Below are 20,176 nucleotides of genomic sequence, written 5' to 3' on the forward strand. Positions count from 1 at the left end.
CACTTTATGGAATGGGAATCCTATCTCCTGTGCTTTGAGTATAACCAATGCCACCAGAAAAGGGTCCGAAGGTCAGCAACTTACTACTGATTCTGGCCAGCTCCTTGAGGATGTCATTGAATGCTGTAAAACAGAATGCATCACATAATAGTAAAGAATAGCACCATATATTAAGGAAGCTGCTGTAGATAATGCTTAGTTGTGTCCTGGATAAACCTGGGTTTCGTTAGACTTTTATTAATGACTATTTGAATGACAGGGGAAGATTACATTTAGATCAGGAACAGGTAGCCTTCAGCCTGAAGTTATATGTGATCCCTGACCACAGAGGTCCTTCCAATCACAACTTCCACACCCCCCCCCCCAATATCATGGTTTTCTACTGTTCAGAAGCAGGACAATCAGACAAGTGCAGATCAGTCTCTAAATAAAAGAACCAAAAATAGTATTTTCATTCTACTCCACTACTGCAAATCTTTCTCAAATCCAGGTTTAAAAAAGCTAGTTCTCCCACATTCTATTCTATTCTATTCTATTCTACTCTAAGCACCAGATCTAGGAGGTCTGCTCTCTGAATGAACAAATAATATTTTGACCGCTAAGGAAAAAAGGATTGTACCTTCCTTTGTAAGATCAAGTTGGGTTATGTCTTGTCCACGGTCATCAGAAACCACAGCCTTGTAGATTCCTTTGTCTGCTATGGTAATCTAGCAAAATATAGAGATTATGTCTGGGTTTGCATAACACATTAAACCTTAAATCCAAGTTAGAAAAACTCAGTTGCAGCTGAGCATCCGTATTCCGCAATAACCAAATGAATGAACTACCGGTATGTGGTTGTTTAATGTGGTGGCCTAGCTCACACTATGTGTAAAAGACCAGCTGAGTTCCTGCATTACACACAAAACACAAAGAAAACAAGCCCTTTTTGGGTAGTGTAGCAAATCACCTTGGGGCAATTAGATCTTGTCCCTCCAGCCAATGAATGTTATATATGGCTGAGGTCTGAATGTGTATGATTGATTTTTAAAATATTGGTGATTTTAGATTAGTTATTTAGTTTAATTAATTAGATTTGCCATTGTACTTTATTAGTCTTCGGAGAGGGGTGGCATATAAACCCAATTAATAAAATAAATAAACAAACAAATAAACTGTCAAAATGCAGTAAGGTTTACTCTGGTAGAGGTCTACTCGAGAGTAGAACTGCAAGCTAATTGGCCACGCCCTTAAGGCCTAACAACGCTAAGGCTAATTGCAGAGAACAAGGCCCATCTTCATTTTTTACTTTTGAATCTTGCTTCATGTCTCCATGTTTCCAGTTTGTATTGTGACTTTTGAATATTGCATCATGAATCTAGTTCCAGTTTATTTCATGACTTCTGCATCTTGACCTAGGTTTTCCAGTTTGCATTGTCACTCCTGTCTCTTGGCTTAGGCAGTTCCACTTTGCAGCCCAGCCTTGATATTGTTTCTGGCATGGTGGTTTCTGGAAAAAAAATCCTTATTGGGATGTCAGAGAAATCCACTCTGTAATTCCGGAACAGGTCTTTGGAACTTGTACCGAACACAGTGAGACGTGCTATTAATTCTTGGACTTCTGGCCAGCTGATAAAAAAGGAATTAACAACTGGGAGTGTTGAACGGAGTGAATTCTGCCTGTCTTGTTTGCGTTATTAGGAGAAATTGCTTTGCTGATTAAAACAGACCATGTTTAAATGTTTATGTGTTGTGTAATTATTTGGGACTTCGGTGCTGGGACAGAACAGGTGATTTCTTTTTTTTAAAATTTTTTAAAATTAATTTTAAATGTTAAAACATACAAACGACATACATACAACATAAAAACAGTGTCCTGTGAAGGTGCACTCATCACCTGACAACATACATATACAGTGATACCTCGACATACGAGTTTAATTCGTGCCAGAGCTGAGCTCGTATGTCGATCAATTTGCATCTCGAATGAATGCCTTTAGACTTTGCTTTTCGCGCCGAGATAACTGGAAACATGGAATTCTTGCGCCACCTAGTGGACGTTCGGCTCGTATCCCGAATTTGAGCTCGGGTGTCGAACAGAAATTTTGCTCGTGTCTCGGCTCGTAACTTGGAATACTCGCATGTGGAGCAGCTCGTATCTAGAGGTACTACTGTATACCCCACCACAAATTGGAAGGTCTGTACTAACATGTTTAATATTCTTCTAAGCTGGAATCTGCGTTCTATTTACATATCAAAGAGTGATTCTAATTTATTCTTTATGGCTAGATCACAAATTCTACTTGTCATATAACCTCTCGCCATTTCCCATTGTTCCATCAGTTTTTTCAATTTATTTTCATTATACATATTTATCTTTACCTCCATAATTTCAAAGCAAATGTGGTCCACCATGTACCGATACCAATTCTGTATCGTCCATTTTGCTGCTTCTTTCCAACCCAATACAATTACTGCTTGGGCGCTTTCCAATGCTGCTACTTTTATTTCTTTAAAATCTCTTAAGTCTCCCCCTTTTTTTTTTTTACCAGTACTGCCATTTCTTTTGTAATTGTCCAATTAATATTTAACATCCTGTTCATTTCATCTTGCACTACTTTCCAAAATTTCTGTACTACTGAGCACTCCCAGAACATATGCATAAAAACTGCTCTCTCTTGGCATCCGTGCCAACAGATGCCTTTCCCCTTCTTCTGAAAATATGCAAGTTGTGTTGGTGTATAATACCACTTATGTAAAATTTTCCTTCTCGTTTCTCTAACTCTTGTATTCTTTGTTTTCTGTATATTTTCATCTATATCCTTCATGTCTCTTTCGTCTATTTGTACTTCATTTTGCCACCATCTAGTTAATCCTTTTATCACACTCTGTGATAACATTCGGTATATATTACAGGTGATTTCTAACTTACCTTGCTGTCACTTTGCTTCATCCTGTGCCACATATGCGCAGTAGCAAAAACTCCCACCCCCAAAAGCCGAAAGCAAGATGGTGACCGACCACATGCAAAGTGCCAGAAACTTGCACCTTACTCATTTTATATTTTTTAAAATATTTCTCTTAATGAAGAATTCTACAGAACTCAAAAGTCTGCACACTTTTCACTGCTATTTTGTTTGGTCCTAAGAAACATATTGCTCAGTTATGGAATGTTGACCTTGTAGCTTTTACAATATGTTTTAAAAGACCCCTGATGGGTAAAGAAGCCAGATCTTCTCCTAGTAATGGGGAAATGGAATTGTCGGTGGAATTTGAATTTGTAAACTGGCCCAAAACTGGAAAAAGCTACAACAAGAAACAAAACACCAACATTCCTTTTCTTTCCTACTTTGGTAGGTAATTTTACTAATTTAATCATTATCCATTACTCACGGTAAACCTACCCTTTTAATCCGTAGGATTCCAGCTCCTGTGTTTGGATTATATTGACCATCTGAGCGGGCTTTGTTATCAAAGAACCATTGAAAAGAAGTATCTTTCTTCATGTTTGATGCCTAATGAAAGGAATAAATGAATGAATGAAGGAAGGAAGGAAGGAAGGAAGGAATGAAGGAAGGAGGGAAGGAAGAATACTTTATTTTGATAAATACTTGCATACTAATTTTTTTGGGGCCCCCTGAATTTTAGAATAGAATAGAATATTGGAATGAGGAATATTTATTTATTTATTTATTTATTTATTTAGATTTGTATGCCGCCCCTCTCCGCAGACTCGGGGCGGCTCACAACAAAGTGAAAAACAATTTTTAACAAATCTAAATTTCTACTAATAAAATAAAACAGAACAGAATGGAATGAAATTAAGAAACAATGAATAGAATAGAATAGAATTTAGAATGGAACAGAACAGAACAGGACACACAATTTGGCAATTATAAATCTTATTTTTTTAAAAAATATAGTTTATTGGTTTTTTGAAAAAAGAAAAAAAGGGGGGGGGGAATAGAGATACAGAAAATAAGGGGGATACCAAGCAGTAGACATGTTTCAACATGAGATATATAACTTATCAATTTTAAACATTCAACTGTGCATTTTCATGTTATACTTAATAGTTAACATTTTATGGTTTCGTATCTATAGATTTACTTAAAGATATATTAGTATGGTTAAATAAAATAGGATGGGGTTTGGGTGAGAAAAGGGAAGGAGGTGGTACCTGCAGTATTGTTAAATTATAATGTTATGTTATGGCAGTGGGTGAGTATATTAAGAATAGTTGTATGTTAAATTGTTAGTACAGTGATCCCTCGATTTGCGCGTTCTCGATTAGCGCGAAACGCTGCAACGCGGTTTTTCAAAAAATATTAATTAAAAAATAAGTCCGCGTTTTTTTTTGCTATACCACGGTTTTTCCCACCCGATGACGTCATACGTCATCACCAAGAGTCACTTCTCTGTCTCTTTCTCTTTCTTTCCTGTCACTATGCTTCAATCATTTTCTCATTTCTCTTTTTTCTCCCCTTTTTTCTATCATTTCTCTCTCTCTTTCTTCCTCTCTCACACTCTCTTCCTCCCTTCTCTCCCCCCCCTCCACTTGCCCACGAGAAGAAAAAAAGCAACCTCTGCCGGGCAGCTCCCCTTGTGCCCCCGCTTTGTGCCTGCCTCTTTTGGGGATTTTTTTTTCTTTTCTTTTTTGCGCTGGTGGCGGGAGCTGTTGGGGAGGGCTCTGCCGGGAAGGCCTCTCAGCTGCAGAGCTGAATGGGGGCGGAGGCAACAGCGGAGCCCGGCGCTGGGGCCATGCGAGGCTGTTCATCCAGGGGGGCGTGGACTGGCAAGTCGCCCTCCTTTCTCTCTCTTTCTCAAGATCGCTTGCCGCTTGCCTATTGCAGCGAAGGAGGCGAAGCAAGGCTCCAAGCTGCAAAGCGGCAAGCGATCTTTCCCCTTTGCCTGGGCGGCGGGAAGACCAAGGGAAGGTTCCTTCAGCCGCCCAACACCTGATCCGCTCCGCAGCGCGGCAGCAGTGAGGAGCCGAAGATGGGGTTTCCCCTTTGCCTTTACCCCATCTTCGGCTCCTCGCTGCTTCCGCGCTGCGGAGCAGATCAGCTGTTGGGCGGCTGAAGGAATCTTCCCTTGGTCTTCCCCGCCGCCCACACGCAAACTCCACCATCTGCGCATGTGCGGCCATGAAAAAAATGGCGCACATGCGCAGATGGTGGTTTTTACTTCCGCATCCAGTATAACGCGGAAATCGGTTAGCGCGGGAGGTCTTGGAACGTAACCCCCACGCTAACCGAGAGATCACTGTAATTTGTAGATAGTAGTCAAGAGAATTGAACTCAGACAGAGCATCTAATTTGTATTTGTTCTATGTTTTTTTATTGTATTTGTTTTTCCTTTGGTGGGGAGTAAGGAATTTTTAGATGGTTTTTGTTTTATTGTTATTGGTGTTGGATAGCCATCTGTACCACTTCTCCCAGGCCTTGTAGAACTCAGTTTCATTCTTATTTTGTATCTTTATTGTCTTATTTTAAAAATGTGAATCACGTGAACACCCAGCAGATACCATTTGCAAAATGAAACCAGGTTTAGTTGCTCTGCATGAAGTCCGTTCCTGCCTCAAAGGAGGAAGTTTAGCCTTTTTCAATGACCTTCCCTTCTGCATTTTACCCTGGATGAGACATTGTGGAAGGGGCTCTCTAAGGCCAAAATAAATAAATAAATAAAAATTCCTGGGATGGGAAACTTGCCAGATCACACCCTATCAGTGGTTCTCAACCTAGAGGTCGTGATCCCTTTGGGGGTTGAACGACTGTTTCACAGGGGTTGCGTAAGACCATGGGAAAACAAATTTCCCACAGTGTTAGGAACTAAAGCTTCTACTCTGGCACCTTAGAACAGATTTTTACAATCTGACCAATCAGGTGTTTACACGGGGGGTGTCCCTTCCTGCCGATCAGCTTATTTATTTATTTATTAGATTTGTATGCCGCCCCTCTCCAGAGACTCGGAGCGGCTTAAAGCTCTGTTGGGAGAATTGGCGCTAGGTAGGGGGTCACCACAACATGGGGAACTGTATTAAGAGTCACAACATTAGAAAGGTTGAGAACCAATGATTATATCTGTTCTGTCTGGGTGCCCCCAGACTTCAACACCAACTGAAAAAAGCAGCCAGACACGCTGGTAAAAAGCAAAGTCACTTTATATCTTTGAAAACAAACACAGAGAACAAAAACTGTTCTTACAAACTGGAATGCTATGAGGCTTCACAGAAGAGTCACGACGGCCAGACAATACAACAGGCTTCTTGCTGGCACACACACCACTGTAGATAATAAAACCCACGCCTCCCCCAAGTTTTCAGCCTTCGAGGCCACAAACCAGAATCAGAGACGCCAAGGATCGAAGCAAGGTCACAGGACTCCCAAAAGATAACTCTCCACAATACAGGAAGGGCGGGCCTGCCTTTTCAACCTTTCTGAGGAGAACCACACCCAAACCCAGCTGTTGCCTATTAGGGATGGAAATACCTGGCTAATTGTCCCCTTCGTTGGGAGGCCCTTCTCTGCCTCATATCGATGATGGCTTGTGCGTTCTCATCTAAGGATTCCAGGCTACTCGCTGGGGAGAGCTCCCCCCCGGGGGTCTCAGGCTGTTCTCCCTCCTCCTCGTCCTGACATTCCTCTTCCCCGTCTGCCTGGTCCTCCTCCTCCTCCTGTTCCTCGTCCTCCCCCTCTGAGCATGGAGCCGGCAGAGTTCCAGCCGTTCCCTGAGGAGCCTCAGACTGAATCACAACAATATCTTGGAGAGAACAACATAAATTTGCCCTGTGGGCCATTTGCCCCATCGTGTCCATGACTCTGTCTCAATTCACCTCATCTCCAATTTGACCTGGGTGGAACTGATGTTGTAAAAATAGGAACTGCTAAAGGTAGTCCTCAAATTATGACCGATCACTAAGCAGCCATTCATTAGGGTGCTTGGTAGTGTCACATGACTGCACGTTATGAGAGTTTTGCCAAAATCCAGAATTTACTTCCAGTTTTTGGCAAAAACTGCACCCTTAACAAACCATTGGTTTGTTTAATGACCCCAGTGATTCGCTTAACGTCTGCTGAAAATCTTCTCGGTCAGATGTGGCCGAACAAATAAAATAAATAAATAAATAAATAAATAAATAAATTTAAGTCCATCACAGGTTATGGTTGTGATGGGAAGGTTCTATTAAAGTCAGGAATTCAAGGGCTGCTGTAACATCAGTCATGTAATTAAACTCCTATCCTTCCAGAATTCGATCGAATGGCGAAGACAGCTAAAATGGTAAAACATGGGTTTCTTCGGTGAGGGGTGCAACTATGGGGAAAGAACTATTTACCTTGCAAGTCAGCAGGACTTCACAATCCTCCGTGACCTTCCAGGCCAGTTGTTCAATAAAATGAGGACCTGTGAAAAGAGGAGAAAAAAGATACCTGTACCAACCTTTGGATGCTTTGGCTGTGTCTTAGAGTGCCACCTAGTGATCAATCTTATCCAAGCACCTTTGGGATGAACTTGTGGCAGTTCAGGAGACTTCAGACTTCTGCCACTTGACACCTACCACCTTCATTTATTTATTTTATTTATTTTATTTATTTTATTTATTTTATTTATTTTATTTATTTCATTTATTTTATTTATTTTATTTATTTTATTTATTTTATTTATTTTATTCTATTTATTCTATTTATTCTATTTATTCTATTTATTCTATTTATTCTATTTATTCTATTTATTTATTTACTTATTTATTTACTTACTTACTTACTTATTTATTTATTTATTTATTTATATTTCATTCATTCATTCATTCATTCATTCATTCATTCATTCATTCATTCATTCATTCATATCTCTTCAACAATTCTGCCGCACGAATCCCAGCGACCGATTAGGTCCCACAGAGTTGGCCTTCTCCAGGTCCCGTCAACTAAACAATGTCGGTTGGCGGGCCCCAGGGGAAGAGCCTTCTCTGTGGCGGCCCCGACTCTCTGGAACCAGCTCCCCCCAGAGATTAGAACTGCCCCTACCCTCCTTGCCTTTCGTAAACTCCTCAAAACCCACCTTTGTCGTCAGGCATGGGGGAACTGAGATATCTCACCCGGGCCTATATAATTTATGTATGGTATGTTTGTAGGTATGTCTGCTTAAAATGGGGTTTCTTAACTATTTTAAATTTTAAATTGTAAATTATTAGATCTGTCATGAACGGTTTTATTGTGTTGTGAGCCGCCCCGAGTCTATGGAAAGGGGCGGCATACAAATCTAATAAATAAATTCTTGGGTGTTGCAGTGAAGATGCTATAATAGTGATGGTGAATATTTTGGGGGTTGCGTGCCAAAAGGAGGGGAGTGCAGTAGGTGGGGGGGTGTCACCTGTGCATGTGCCCACAACATAATTCCATGTGATCCCTGCGCATGCATGTGCTCCTCCCCCTTCAGAGCCTTTCTAGGAGCCTAGAGAGAGTGAAAATGGCCTCCCCTACCTGCCTGGAGGTCCTCCAGAGGCCAATTTCCAGAAGTTGGCAAATTGGCCAATTCCAGCCTCCGGAGGGCCTCTGGGGGATGGCAAAAGCCTTTTCACCCTCCTCAGGCTTCTAGAAGGCTCGGAAGCCTGCGGAGAGCAAAAAACTAGGACTTGTTGGCAAATGGGCCATTTCCGCACTCCGGAGGACCTCTGGTAGGGTGGGGAAGGTCGTTTTTGCCCTTCTCAGGCTCCTAGAAAGGCTCTGGAGCTTGGGGAGAGCAAAAAATGGGCCTTCCCCACCCCTTCTGGAGACTGAAAACAGGCTGTTTCCTGACTCCCAGTGGGCCCAGAAGGCCTGGGAATCAGCCGACTGGCGCATGCATGCGTGCCGGACCTAAGCTTGTGTGCCCACCGATATGGCTCCGTGCCACTTGTGGTATGCTTGCCAAAGGTTTGCCATCACTGTGCTATAAGATTCTAATGTGGAAATAAATGGCTACATTTTCTGGAAGGACAGGTAGTCCTTGACTTGCGACTGCAACTGAGCCCAAAATTTCTATTACTAAGCAAGACAATTGTTAAATTATATTTGTCCCGTTTTGTGACCTTTTTTTGTCATTGCTGTTAATTGTATCACTGCAGATGATAAACTATTAACCTGGTCGTTAGGTGAAATTGGCTTCCCCATTGACTTTGCTTGTTAAAAAATCACAAAAGCTGCAACCGCCATAAATGCATGCCTGTTGCCAACAGTCTGAATTTTGATTATTTATTTATTTATTTATTTATTTATTCATTCATTCATTCATTCATTCATTCATTCATTCATTCATTCATTTATTTAGATTTGTATGCCGCCCCTCTCCGCAGACTCGGGGTGGCTCACAACAAAGTGAAACAATTTACAACAAATCTAAATTACAGTTTAAAAATATTTTAAAAACCCCATTTTCTAAACAAACATACATCATGTGACCATGGGGTGGGTTCTGGCTTATCTTCCTTCCAGTTTGCTTCTTGACACAGTGTGTGGGCGTGCGGGTGTTGTACACCATGTGGGGCTTTATGTACGTTAGGACTCTGTTGGGTTGGCAATATATTGGCTGCAGATGTTGCAGACTGCCACAAGAGGGAGCGAGAGTTTATAGTTTATTTCTCTGAGTCACCCTCTCTGTTTCTCTTTGTCTAAGCTACTTACTGTTAATGGGTACTCAATGTTAGGTATGCTCTGCCTTTCCTCTGCAATCGCTCTGTATTGTAGTTATATATTATAGCTAAAATGTGTCTAAGCTTGATATCTTTGTTTGCTGATTACGACAAAGACAACTGGTAAGAAAGACTATGTACTTGGTAATATTTGGATTGTTATTCTGACTTATTATGTTTGTCTGTCTATCTATCTATCTATCTATCTATCTATCTATCTATCTATCTATCTATCTATCTATCTATCTATCTATCTATCTATCTATTCAATTTTCATGCCGCCCTTCTCCTTAGACTCAGGGCGGCTTACAACATGTTAGCAATAGCCCTTTTTAACAAAGCCAGCATATTGCCCCCACAATCCGGGTCCTCATTTGACCCACCTCGGAAGACTTTATGACTTTAGACTGTTTATCTGAATATGTTATTTCTCAAAGTAAACTTTAATTCAAGTTAGTATGTTTGTGGGTGGCTGAGTAGTTATTCACAACTAATCTCAATCCAAACATTTTTGTGTATGCACAAAATTACCCTGCTCATACATTAACAGCGCACACATACGCACAGTGCTAAAAACCCAGCTTCTGTGCGTGCGCAAAAGCAAAAACAAAGATGGTGGCGCCTACGGCACCGCTGAGAAAGCCAGTTCAAGGGCATGGGAGGCCTGGGTTGCTGCTGGTTCTGGTGACCCAGTCTGCCAAATTACTACTACTAGAAACATAGAAGACTGACGGCAGAAAAAGACCTCAAGGTCCATCTAGTCTGTCCTTACACTATTTTCTGTATTTTATCTTAGGAGGGATATATGTTTATCCCAGGCATGTTTAAATTCAGTTCCTGTGGATTTACCAACCACGTCTGCTGGAAGTTTGTTCCAAGGATCTACTACTCTTTCAGTCAAATAATATTTTCTCACGTTGCTTTTGATCTTTCCCCCAACTAACCTCAGATTGTGTCCTCTTGTTCTTGTGTTCACTTTCCTATTAAAAACACTTCCCTCCTGGACCTTATTGAACCCTTTAACATATTTAAATGTTTCGATCATGTCCCCCCTTTTCCTTCTGTCCTCCAGACTATACAGATTGAGTTCATGAAGTCTTTCCTGGTAAGTTTTATGCTTAAGACATTCCACCATTCTTGTAGCCCTTCTTTGGACCCGTTCAATTTTGTCAATATCTTTTTGTAGGTGAGGTCTCCAGAACTGAACACAGGATTCTAAATGTGGTCTCACCAGTACTCTATATAGCGGGATCATAATCTCCCTCTTCCTGCTTGTTATACCTCTAGCTATGCAGCCAAGCATCCTACTTGCTTTCCCTACCGCCTGACTGCACTGTTCACCTATTTTGAGACTGTCAGAAATCACTACCCCTAAATCTTTCTTTTCTGAAGTTTTTGCTAACACAGAACTGCCAATACAATACTCAGATTGAGAATTCCTTTTCCCCAAGTGCATTATTTTACAGTTCTATAGAACCGGTTTGAACTGGCAAGAACCTACCTCTGATGGGGATGCTGGAAAGCTCGTACATGGGGAAAAGGATCATGCCACTTTTTTCAGTGCTTTGAACAGTCAATGAACAAGTTTCCGGTCACAATTCAAAGTGTTGGTTATGACCTATAAAGCCCTTCATGGCACCGGACCAGATTATCTCAGGGATCGTCTTCTGCCGCACGAATCCCAGCGACCAGTTAGGTCCTACAGAGTGGGTCTTCTCCGGGTCCCGTCAACTAAACAATGCCGCTTGGCGGGACCCAGGGGAAGATCCTTCTCTGTGGCGGCCCCGTCCCTCTGGAACCAACTCCCCCCAGAGATTAGAATTGCCCCCACCCTCCTTGCCTTTCGCAAGCTACTTAAAACCCACCTCTGCCGTCAGGCATGGGGGAATTAAGATTCCTTCTCCCCCTAGGCCTTTACAATTGTATGTATGGTATGTTTGTATGTATGTATGTTTGGTTTTTTTTTATATTAAGGGGTTTTTAATTCGCTTTTAGTATTGGATTATTACTGTATACTGTTTATGATTGCTGTTAGCTGCCCTGAGTTTTCGGAGAAGGGCGGCATATAAATCCAATAAAACTAAACTAAACTAAACTAAATGGATTAAGTAGAGGACTTTCTGCACCTTTGAAACTAGCTTTCCCAACGCCATGTTTATATGGTGTATCAGCCTGCTACCTGGTAAAGCTACAGATGTTCTTCTAATTTCATCAGTTGAGCAGGTAAAAACCAGTCTTCCTTGTTCTTGTGAAACTACTTTGCTTCCTGGTTGGGCTTGTCTAAGAAAATTCCCATGTTTCGTAATAAGCAAAGCAGGGGAAATCCCCACACTGTGTCGTGCGTAATTTAGTGGTTTCCTAATTGTTAGAAGTATCTTGCTTGAAATAAAAAGCCACCCTCTTTCTCCTCCCCCCCTCCCTTTTAGGCCATGTCTGAGGTTCTGCGTGTGGATTTTCCACACCCATAATTAAATATCATGCCCTTTAAAAAAAAAAAGAATCCTGAATATTTTGATTGAATTGCACTGGGCAAGTAAGGAGGATTTATTTATTTATTAAATTTATATGCCGCCCGTCTCATTCTAAAAAGGGACTCCGGGTGGTTTAGAGCAGTGTTTCCCAACCTTGGCCACTTGAAGATATCTGGAATTCAACTCCCAGAATTCCCCAGCCAGCATTTGCTGGCTGGGGAATTCTGGGAGTTGAAGTCCAGATATCTTCAAGTGGCCAAGGTTGGGAAACACTGGTTTAGAGTTTGAAAATCCTCTAATCTTTACAATAAATTGTCCAGGTAACTCTTTTTTACTGCAAAAAGTTAACGTGGCTAACCTCTTGGGACCAAATTAGAAAAACTGGGCTAGAACCAATTTAAATTGGGAAGCTGTGTTTTTCTTTGGTAACCTTTGACCCAGTTTAAGGAGGCTAAGTGTTGCCTAAAAAACGCTGAATTAATGGCTTGAATGAGCAGGACCTTCAATCGGGGCAACCAATGCAAAATTATTTGAAATGGTTTCCTTCCATTTTTGAGACCCTTGTCTCACTTCCTAAAAGCACTACGGTTCCCTTCCACTGTCAGTTCCATTTTGGGAGGTCGGAGAGCAGGTCGCGAAGGCAGTGCGAGGCTCTACCCACCTGCCCGGATGCCGCTATTACCCTCTGCGCATGCACAGAACAAATGGCGGCATCCTGGTGGGTGGGCGGAGCCTTGTTCTGCCTTCACGATTGGCTCTCCGACAACCGACAGGCACGAGAGAGAACCAGAAGCATTTCACCCCTGGTCTCATTTCGACTACAGGTTCGACTACTGTAATGCTCTCTACATGGGGCTACCTTTGAAAAGTATTCGGAAACTTCCGATCGTGCAGAATGCAGCTGCGAGAGCAGTCATGGACTTACCTAGGTATGCCCATGTTTCACCATCACTCCACAGTCTGCATTGGCTGCCGATCAATTTCTGGTCACAATTCAAAGTGTTGGTTATGACCTTTAAAGCCCTTCATGGCATCGGACCAGAATATCTCCGAGACCGCCTTCTGCCGCACGAATCCCAGCGACCGATTAGGTCCCACAGAGTGGGCCTCCTCCGGGTCCCGTCAACTAAACAATGTCGGTTGGCGGGCCCCAGGGTGAGAGCCTTCTCTGTGGCGGCACCGACTCTCTGGAACCAACTCCCCCCGGAGATCAGAACCGCCCCTACTCTTCCTGCCTTCCGCAAACTCCTCAAAACCCACCTTTGCCGTCAGGCATGGGGAAACTAAACATCTCCCCCTGGGCACATTTAATTTATACATGGTATGCTTGTGTGTGTGTCTGTTAGTATATGGGGTTTTTTAAATTTTTCAATATTTTAATTAATTAGATTATGTATTAGATTGCTTTTCACTTGTTGTGAGCCGCCCCGAGTCTTCGGAGAGGGGCGGCATACAAATCCAAATAATAAAATAAATAAAATAATAAATAAATAAATAATTGGTTCTTTCGCCTTTCTGTCTAAGGAAGACTTGTCCTAGTTTATATTCTTTGGGGAAGGGCGTGGGGTTTTTTAGGCTGAGACCATTCCTTACCGTGTCTTCTTTTCCAGTCTTTCTTTTTGGCATCAGCCTCTGCTTTAAGTTTATCGAAATCTGGAAGGAGAAGGGGAAGGGGAAAGGGGAAATGGAAAAGAGACGAGGGAGGAGGAGGAGGAGGAAAAATTGAATGGGAAGGAGGAGGAAAAAGGGAAGAAGTGGAAGGAGAATGGGAAGAGATGGAAGGGGAAAGAGAAAGAGAAGAAGAAAGGGAAGGAGGAGGAAAAGAGAAGAAAAAATGGAAGGGGAAAGAGAAAGAGAAGGAGGAAGGGAAGGAGGAGGAGAAGAAATGGAAGGAGAAGGAGAAAGAAAAGAAGAAGGAGAAAAAATGGAAGGGGAAAGAAAAAGAGAGGGAGAAAGGGAAGAAGAAGGAGAAGAAATAGCGGGAGAAGAAATGGAAGGGGAAGGAGAAAGAAGGAAAAAGGGAAGGAGAAGGATAAGAAAAAAATATTGGATGAGCCATTACTGTAAATTCTTGCGTGGTTAGACAGTTGAAGAACATTTTACCTTCTAGCTACAGGTACAGCTTATTCAAATGAGGGAAAGGATTTCCTGGAAGTGACAACCTCTTCGCTTCCTTTGAAAGGGCTGGAAAGACACAGGAAGTGACCACTTCCTGGTCTACAATTATACAGAGCCACAGGAATGTCCCTTGCTCCAGAGGAGCAGACGAATTAACCTAAACTGTCTGAACATGCTTCCCTAACTAGCATCGCCCCCAAATACTTCATCGCCTAAAGCAGAACAGAAAACACTTTCACATCAGCCAGGATTCACAACATCCAATTATTATGTCAACGGAGGCAGAAAATGCTTGCAAGATCATATCATGGGCTCTCCTAGTAACAATGCCTAAAAGACACAGATATTTGCTCTATTAAATAGAGTCTATTTGGTGGTAGGCCCAGTGGTGGGATTCGGACGGTTCGGGCGAACTAGTAGTAGAGACTGTCCATCTGCCTGGGTGCAATTCCATCCTATATTGCTGTGTTTTTGATGCCCCACACGCACGAGTGAGAGAATTGCCGTGTTGTTTGATGTCGCATGCATGCAAGCAAATAGAATGGAATACAGTGTTCCCTCGATTTTCACGGGGGATGCGTTCCGAGACTGGCCGCGAAAGTCGAAATTTCCGCGACGTAGAGATGCGGAAGTAAATACACTATTTTTGGCTATGAACAGTATCACAAGCCTTCCCTTAACACTTTAAACCCCTAAATTGCAATTTCCCATTCCCTTAGCAACCATTTAGGTTATTACTCACCATATTTATTTATTAAAGTTTATTAAAAAAAATATTTATTAAAGGCAGATGAAAGTTTGGCGATGACATATGATGTCATCAGGCGGGAAAAACTGTAGTATAGGGAAAAAAAACACATGAAGTATTTTTTAATTAATATTTTTGAAAAACCGTGGTATAGACTTTTCGCGAAGTTCAAATCCGCGAAAATCGAGGGAACACTGTACAATTTTATTGGCCAAGTGTGATTGGACACACAAGGAATTTGCCTTTGGTGCAGATGCTCTCAGTGTACATAAAAGAAAAAGAGACATTTGTCAAGAATCATGTCGTACAACACTTAATGATTGTCATAGGGGTCAAATAAGCAATGAAGAATCAATCAATATTAATAAAAATCTTAAGGATACAGGCAACAAGTTACAGTCATAAGTGGGATAAGATGGGTGATAGGAATGATGAGAGGAAAAAAACCCCAGTAGTAATAACAGTGCAGAATTATGGTGTTCGGGAAAAACCTGCTCTTGTGTCTCATTGTCTTGGTGTGCAGTGCTCCGTAGTGACGTTTTGAGGGTAGGAGTTGAAACAGTTGGTGTCCAGGATGTGAGGGGTCAGTAAATATTGGTATGTTCTTTGATGTCACATGCATGTGTGGATGGCACACGAGCGTCTGAAGCGAGCATGTTCATACATGCTCAGATTTCTAGTGCTGGGCGAACCAGTTTTTACAGTGTGTGAATCCCATTTCTGGATAGGCCGAGATAATCTTTTTGCAATAGGAGTAGCTTTGCCAAATGGTAGGGCAGACAGACAGAAACCTAACGTAATTTCCCTTCTTCTCTGCGTCTCCACCCAGATGATCCTCATTACCATGTTAATTTTTTCATTAACCTGCTTTGCATGAAGAGTGATGCTAAATCAGATTATAACAAAAAGGAATCGATAAAATTAATACAAGATTATGAAAGTTTAAAATGATAAAGTAGATGAAGGAATACAACATAGAAATCAGGGCAAGTAGAAAGATAGCAGTGGCAATACTGTGTTTTCCCGAAAATAAGGCCCTGTCTTGTTGTGGTTAGCTCTGGCCCAGCTCCTGCCCCAAGGAATGTGGAGGTGGATGTGGGGGAGGCATCCGCATGCCACAGGTCTGTTTTGCTCCCAGTAGAATCTGACCAAGGAAGCGTGAGTGACAGGGAAGAGGGGAGTTTGGCAGACAGCCCAGGAGGAGATCAGTCATCTGTATCATCCCTGGATTCTGAACAAGAATTAATGACACATCCACGCATGCGTAGAGTGATGCATAGGAGACAACAACTGAAGGATTATTACAAGAGAAAATGAGGCCACCGTGGTTGGGTGGGGCTGCTGTAATTAGTGCTACAGATAAAAGTGCAGCCTTGTGTTTTAGCTTCGTGGCAGTTTATCTGATTCATTGTTTCGTCAAGATCGTGGTTTTTGCTCTTCAGGATTGTGTGTGTGGACTCTCTGGACTGTAGAATTGGACTCAATTTCCCAGTTATTGGGTGAGCAATTGGACTGCATTTAACCTGTGCCTTATGTTTACCAGAAAATCCCTTTGACATTTAAAAAGGGAGCTGTTTCTGTTTTTCTGTTTATAAAAACCTTTGGGTTTTCCTTTTATCGTGTGGTGTGTGTGTTTCTGGACTAATTACCCTGTAATTACGGGTGGTTGAGACACACTGGCAGAACATGTCTTATATTTTTTTTGAACCCTGAAATAAGTGCTTGGCCTTATTGCCATGCACTCAAAAGCCCGATTGGGCTTATTATCAAGGAGAGTCATATTTTGGCTGAGACAAAGACTTATATACTGCTTCACAATGCTTTACAGCCCTCTCCAAGAAGTTTACAGAGTTAGAATATTGTCCACAATAATCTGGGTCCTCATTTTACCAACCTCGGAAGGATGGAAGGCTCTAGTCAACCTTGAGCCAATGGGAATTGAACTGCTGGCAGTCAGCAGAATTAGTCTGCAATGCTGCATTGTAGCCACTGCATTGCCATAGCTCTTTAAATCATTCTAAAAAATAATCTTAACTGGACACAGAAGAAATTCCATAACCAAGATGTTGAGAATAGCCTTCATGTACTGAATGTCTGGCATTTTCAAGATGGCGGCCTCATTAGTTAATTAGTTATAATTGTTAAGGAAGAACATGATAGGTAAGACGACAACAGCAATAGCATTTAGACTTATATCCCGCTTCATAATGCTTTTACAGCCCTCTCTAAGCAGTTTACAGAATCAGCATGTTCATGGCACCGGACCAGGGTATCTACGAGACCGCCTTCTGCCGCACGAATCCCAGCGACCGGTTAGGTCCCACAGAGTGGGCCTTCTCCGGGTCCCGTCAACAAAACAATGTCACTTGGTGGGGCCCAGGGGAAAAGCCTTCTCTGTGGCGGCCCCGACCCTCTGGAATCAACTCCCCCCAGAGATTAGAATTGCCCCCACCCTCCTTGCCTTTCGTAAGCTCCTTAAAACCCACCTCTGTCGTCAGGCATGGGGGAATTGAGACATTCTTTCCCCCTAAGCCTTTATAATTTATGCATGGTATGTTTGTTATATGGATGTTCAGTTTTATAATAAGGGTATTTTAGTTGTTTTTAGTATTGGATTTGCATGATGTTTTTTATTACTGTTGTTAGCCGCCCCGAGTCTACGGAGAGGGATGGCATACAAATCCAATAAATAATAATAATAATAATAATAATAATAATAATAATAATAATAATAATGTTGCCCCCAACAAACAGGATCCGCATTTTATCCACCTCGGAAGGATGGAAGGCTGAGTCAACCTTCAGCTGGTGGTGAGATTTGAACTGCTGAACTACAACTTAGCAGTTAGCTGAGGAAGCCTGCAGTGCTACACTCTAAACACTGCGCCACCCCGGCTCTACAATAAGTATAGACCATGAGGAGTGACCCTCGTCTGGCCCTCTGGGGCTAATGGAAAAGGAACTAATGAAGATGTAGATTTTGCCTTCTACATACCATCCCCAACGAGAGCCAAAGTAAATTTGTTTTCCGCTTTGCCGTCTTTTACATGGGCGGTGTAGGTCCCCTTGTCGTCCTCGCAGAAGTCCTGGATGACCAGTTCCACAAGGCCTTTAGCTCTGTCAAAGTTGATCTTATGCGTCTGACGGAAAAAACCCAAATAGTCATAAACAAAGAGAAAGAAGTGTATGTCAACCAAGGCAGCGTCTCTTCCCTCCGACTCTCAAGGCTAATCTTATGTTTGGTATTTGTTGGCATGGGTGCCAAGATAAAGGAGTGTTTATGCATATGTTTTGGGAATGCCCAGTAGTGCAGAATTTTTGGCAAAAAGTGCAAGAGGATATTAATAGGATGTTAAATATACGATGGATAATTACTAAGGAAATGGCAGTATTAGTTAATAGAATAGAATAGAATTTTTATTGGCCAAGTGTGATTGGACACACAAGGAATTTGTCTTGGTGCAGATGCTCTCAACGTACATAAAATAAAATATACATTTGTCAAGAATCATGTGGTACAACACTTAATGATTGTCATAGGGGTCAAATAAGCAATGAAGAAGCAATGCGATGGGAGAATTTAGAGAAATAAAACAAGCAGCGATAGAAAGCGCTCAGGCGGTAATAGTCTTGGGTTGGAAGGATGCGACAAAATGGACAATGCAAAATTGGTACCGGTACATGGTGGACCACATTCAATTTGAGATTATGGATAAAAGGATGAATTTGGTTAATGAAACTGATTTGAGACAAGTGATAGGACGATGGGACAAGGTAAGACGATATATGGTGAGTAGAATCCGAGACCAAGCCATAAGAAACAAGTTGGAATCACTTTATAGTATGTAAACAGATACTTTGCTCTTGGGTTAAAATGGTTTATACAAGAAACACCCCCGATTTGGTGGTGGGGTATGAATGTTTGTCTGGTGGTGGCCACAATTCACAAAGCACTTGTTTTATGTTGTGTGTGTGTTTATATTGTAAAAATCAATTAAAATATTTTTAAAAAGGCTGTTTTTATGTTTCATTACAGTTTGTGAATAGAAGGATGGGGGGGGGGGAGAGAATCTACAGAGGAGATGTCACCATGTTTGCATTACACAGTCCTGAAGTTTCATTTCATTTCATTTCATTTATTAGATTTGCATGCCGCCCCTCTCCGCAGACTCAGGGCGGCTCGCAGCAATAATAAAAAACACAATATACAATGGCAAATCTAATAATTAAAATATCTAAAAACCCTTATTTAAAACAATACATCCATAGAAACATACCATGTATAAACTATATAGGCCAAGTATATAGGCCTGAACCGCCTACTACTGCACGAATCCCAGTGGCCGATAAGGTCCCACAGAGTTGGCCTTCTCCGGGTCCCGTCGACTAAACAATGTCATTTGGCGGGCCCCAGGGGAAGAGCCTTCTCTGTGGTGGCCCCGGCCCTCTGGAATCAACTTCCCCGGAGATTAGAACTGCCCCCACCCTCCTTGTCTTTCGTAAATTACTCAAGACTCACTTATACCGCCAGGCATGGGGGAATTGAGACACCTTTCCCCCAGGTTCTTTATATTTTGTTTCATGTTTGGTATGAATGTGCTGTTTGGTTTTTAAATATACGATAGGGTTTTATATGCTTCTTTTAATATTAGATTTGTTTTGTTATAACAGTAAGCTATAAGTCTTCGGAGAGGGGCGGCATACAAACCTAATAAATAATAATAATAATAATAATAATAATAATAATAATAATAATAATAACAACAACAACAACAACAACAACAACAATAAAGCAAGTCAGGAGAACTCACTGGGGTGCTTGAGAGCTCTTTCTCATTGAAGATTAAATGAAGCTCAGCCTCCGGAGAGAGTTTCTCAACTTCTAGCCAAAGGCGTACTTCCCCTTTCTCCAGAACGTCAATGTTCCATCCAGATATCAGCTCAATTACTGAAAAGAATGAAAATAATGGAATGCTAATAACTGGCTTAGCAGTGGAGAAACACACACAAATAAAAAAGCCACCCTTTCTTGCAAAAATCAGCTGCTAATTAATCTTCATTAGCAGGTGACATAAGTTCAGCAAAGTCTTAACTCAAAGTAATGAGATTAGTTCTTGCTTTTTCACGTAGTGTCCAAGGGCTTGGCAAAATGCCCAGGAGTCTTCCTTGATAAGCAATCCAACCCAAGGA

The 20,176-nt window shown here is 41.7% G+C and overlaps 1 protein-coding gene across 1 annotated transcript in view; it reads right to left on the minus strand.

Moving 5' to 3' along the window:
- MYOM3 (myomesin 3) overlaps positions 1-20,176 on the minus strand; it is a 67,923-nt gene that overhangs the window by 12,116 nt on the left and 35,631 nt on the right. The window contains exons 18-24 of the mRNA XM_070763698.1: positions 19,798-19,934; positions 17,982-18,126; positions 13,714-13,773; positions 7,316-7,383; positions 3,384-3,494; positions 620-707; positions 85-123 (exon numbers count right to left, since the gene is read on the minus strand). Of these exons, the coding sequence (XP_070619799.1) occupies positions 85-123; positions 620-707; positions 3,384-3,494; positions 7,316-7,383; positions 13,714-13,773; positions 17,982-18,126; positions 19,798-19,934 (648 nt within the window). The remainder of the gene's footprint in view (positions 1-84; positions 124-619; positions 708-3,383; positions 3,495-7,315; positions 7,384-13,713; positions 13,774-17,981; positions 18,127-19,797; positions 19,935-20,176) is intronic.

The sequence above is a fragment of the Erythrolamprus reginae genome, chromosome 11 (assembly GCF_031021105.1).
Source record: "Erythrolamprus reginae isolate rEryReg1 chromosome 11, rEryReg1.hap1, whole genome shotgun sequence".
Lineage (NCBI taxonomy): Eukaryota > Metazoa > Chordata > Lepidosauria > Squamata > Dipsadidae > Erythrolamprus > Erythrolamprus reginae.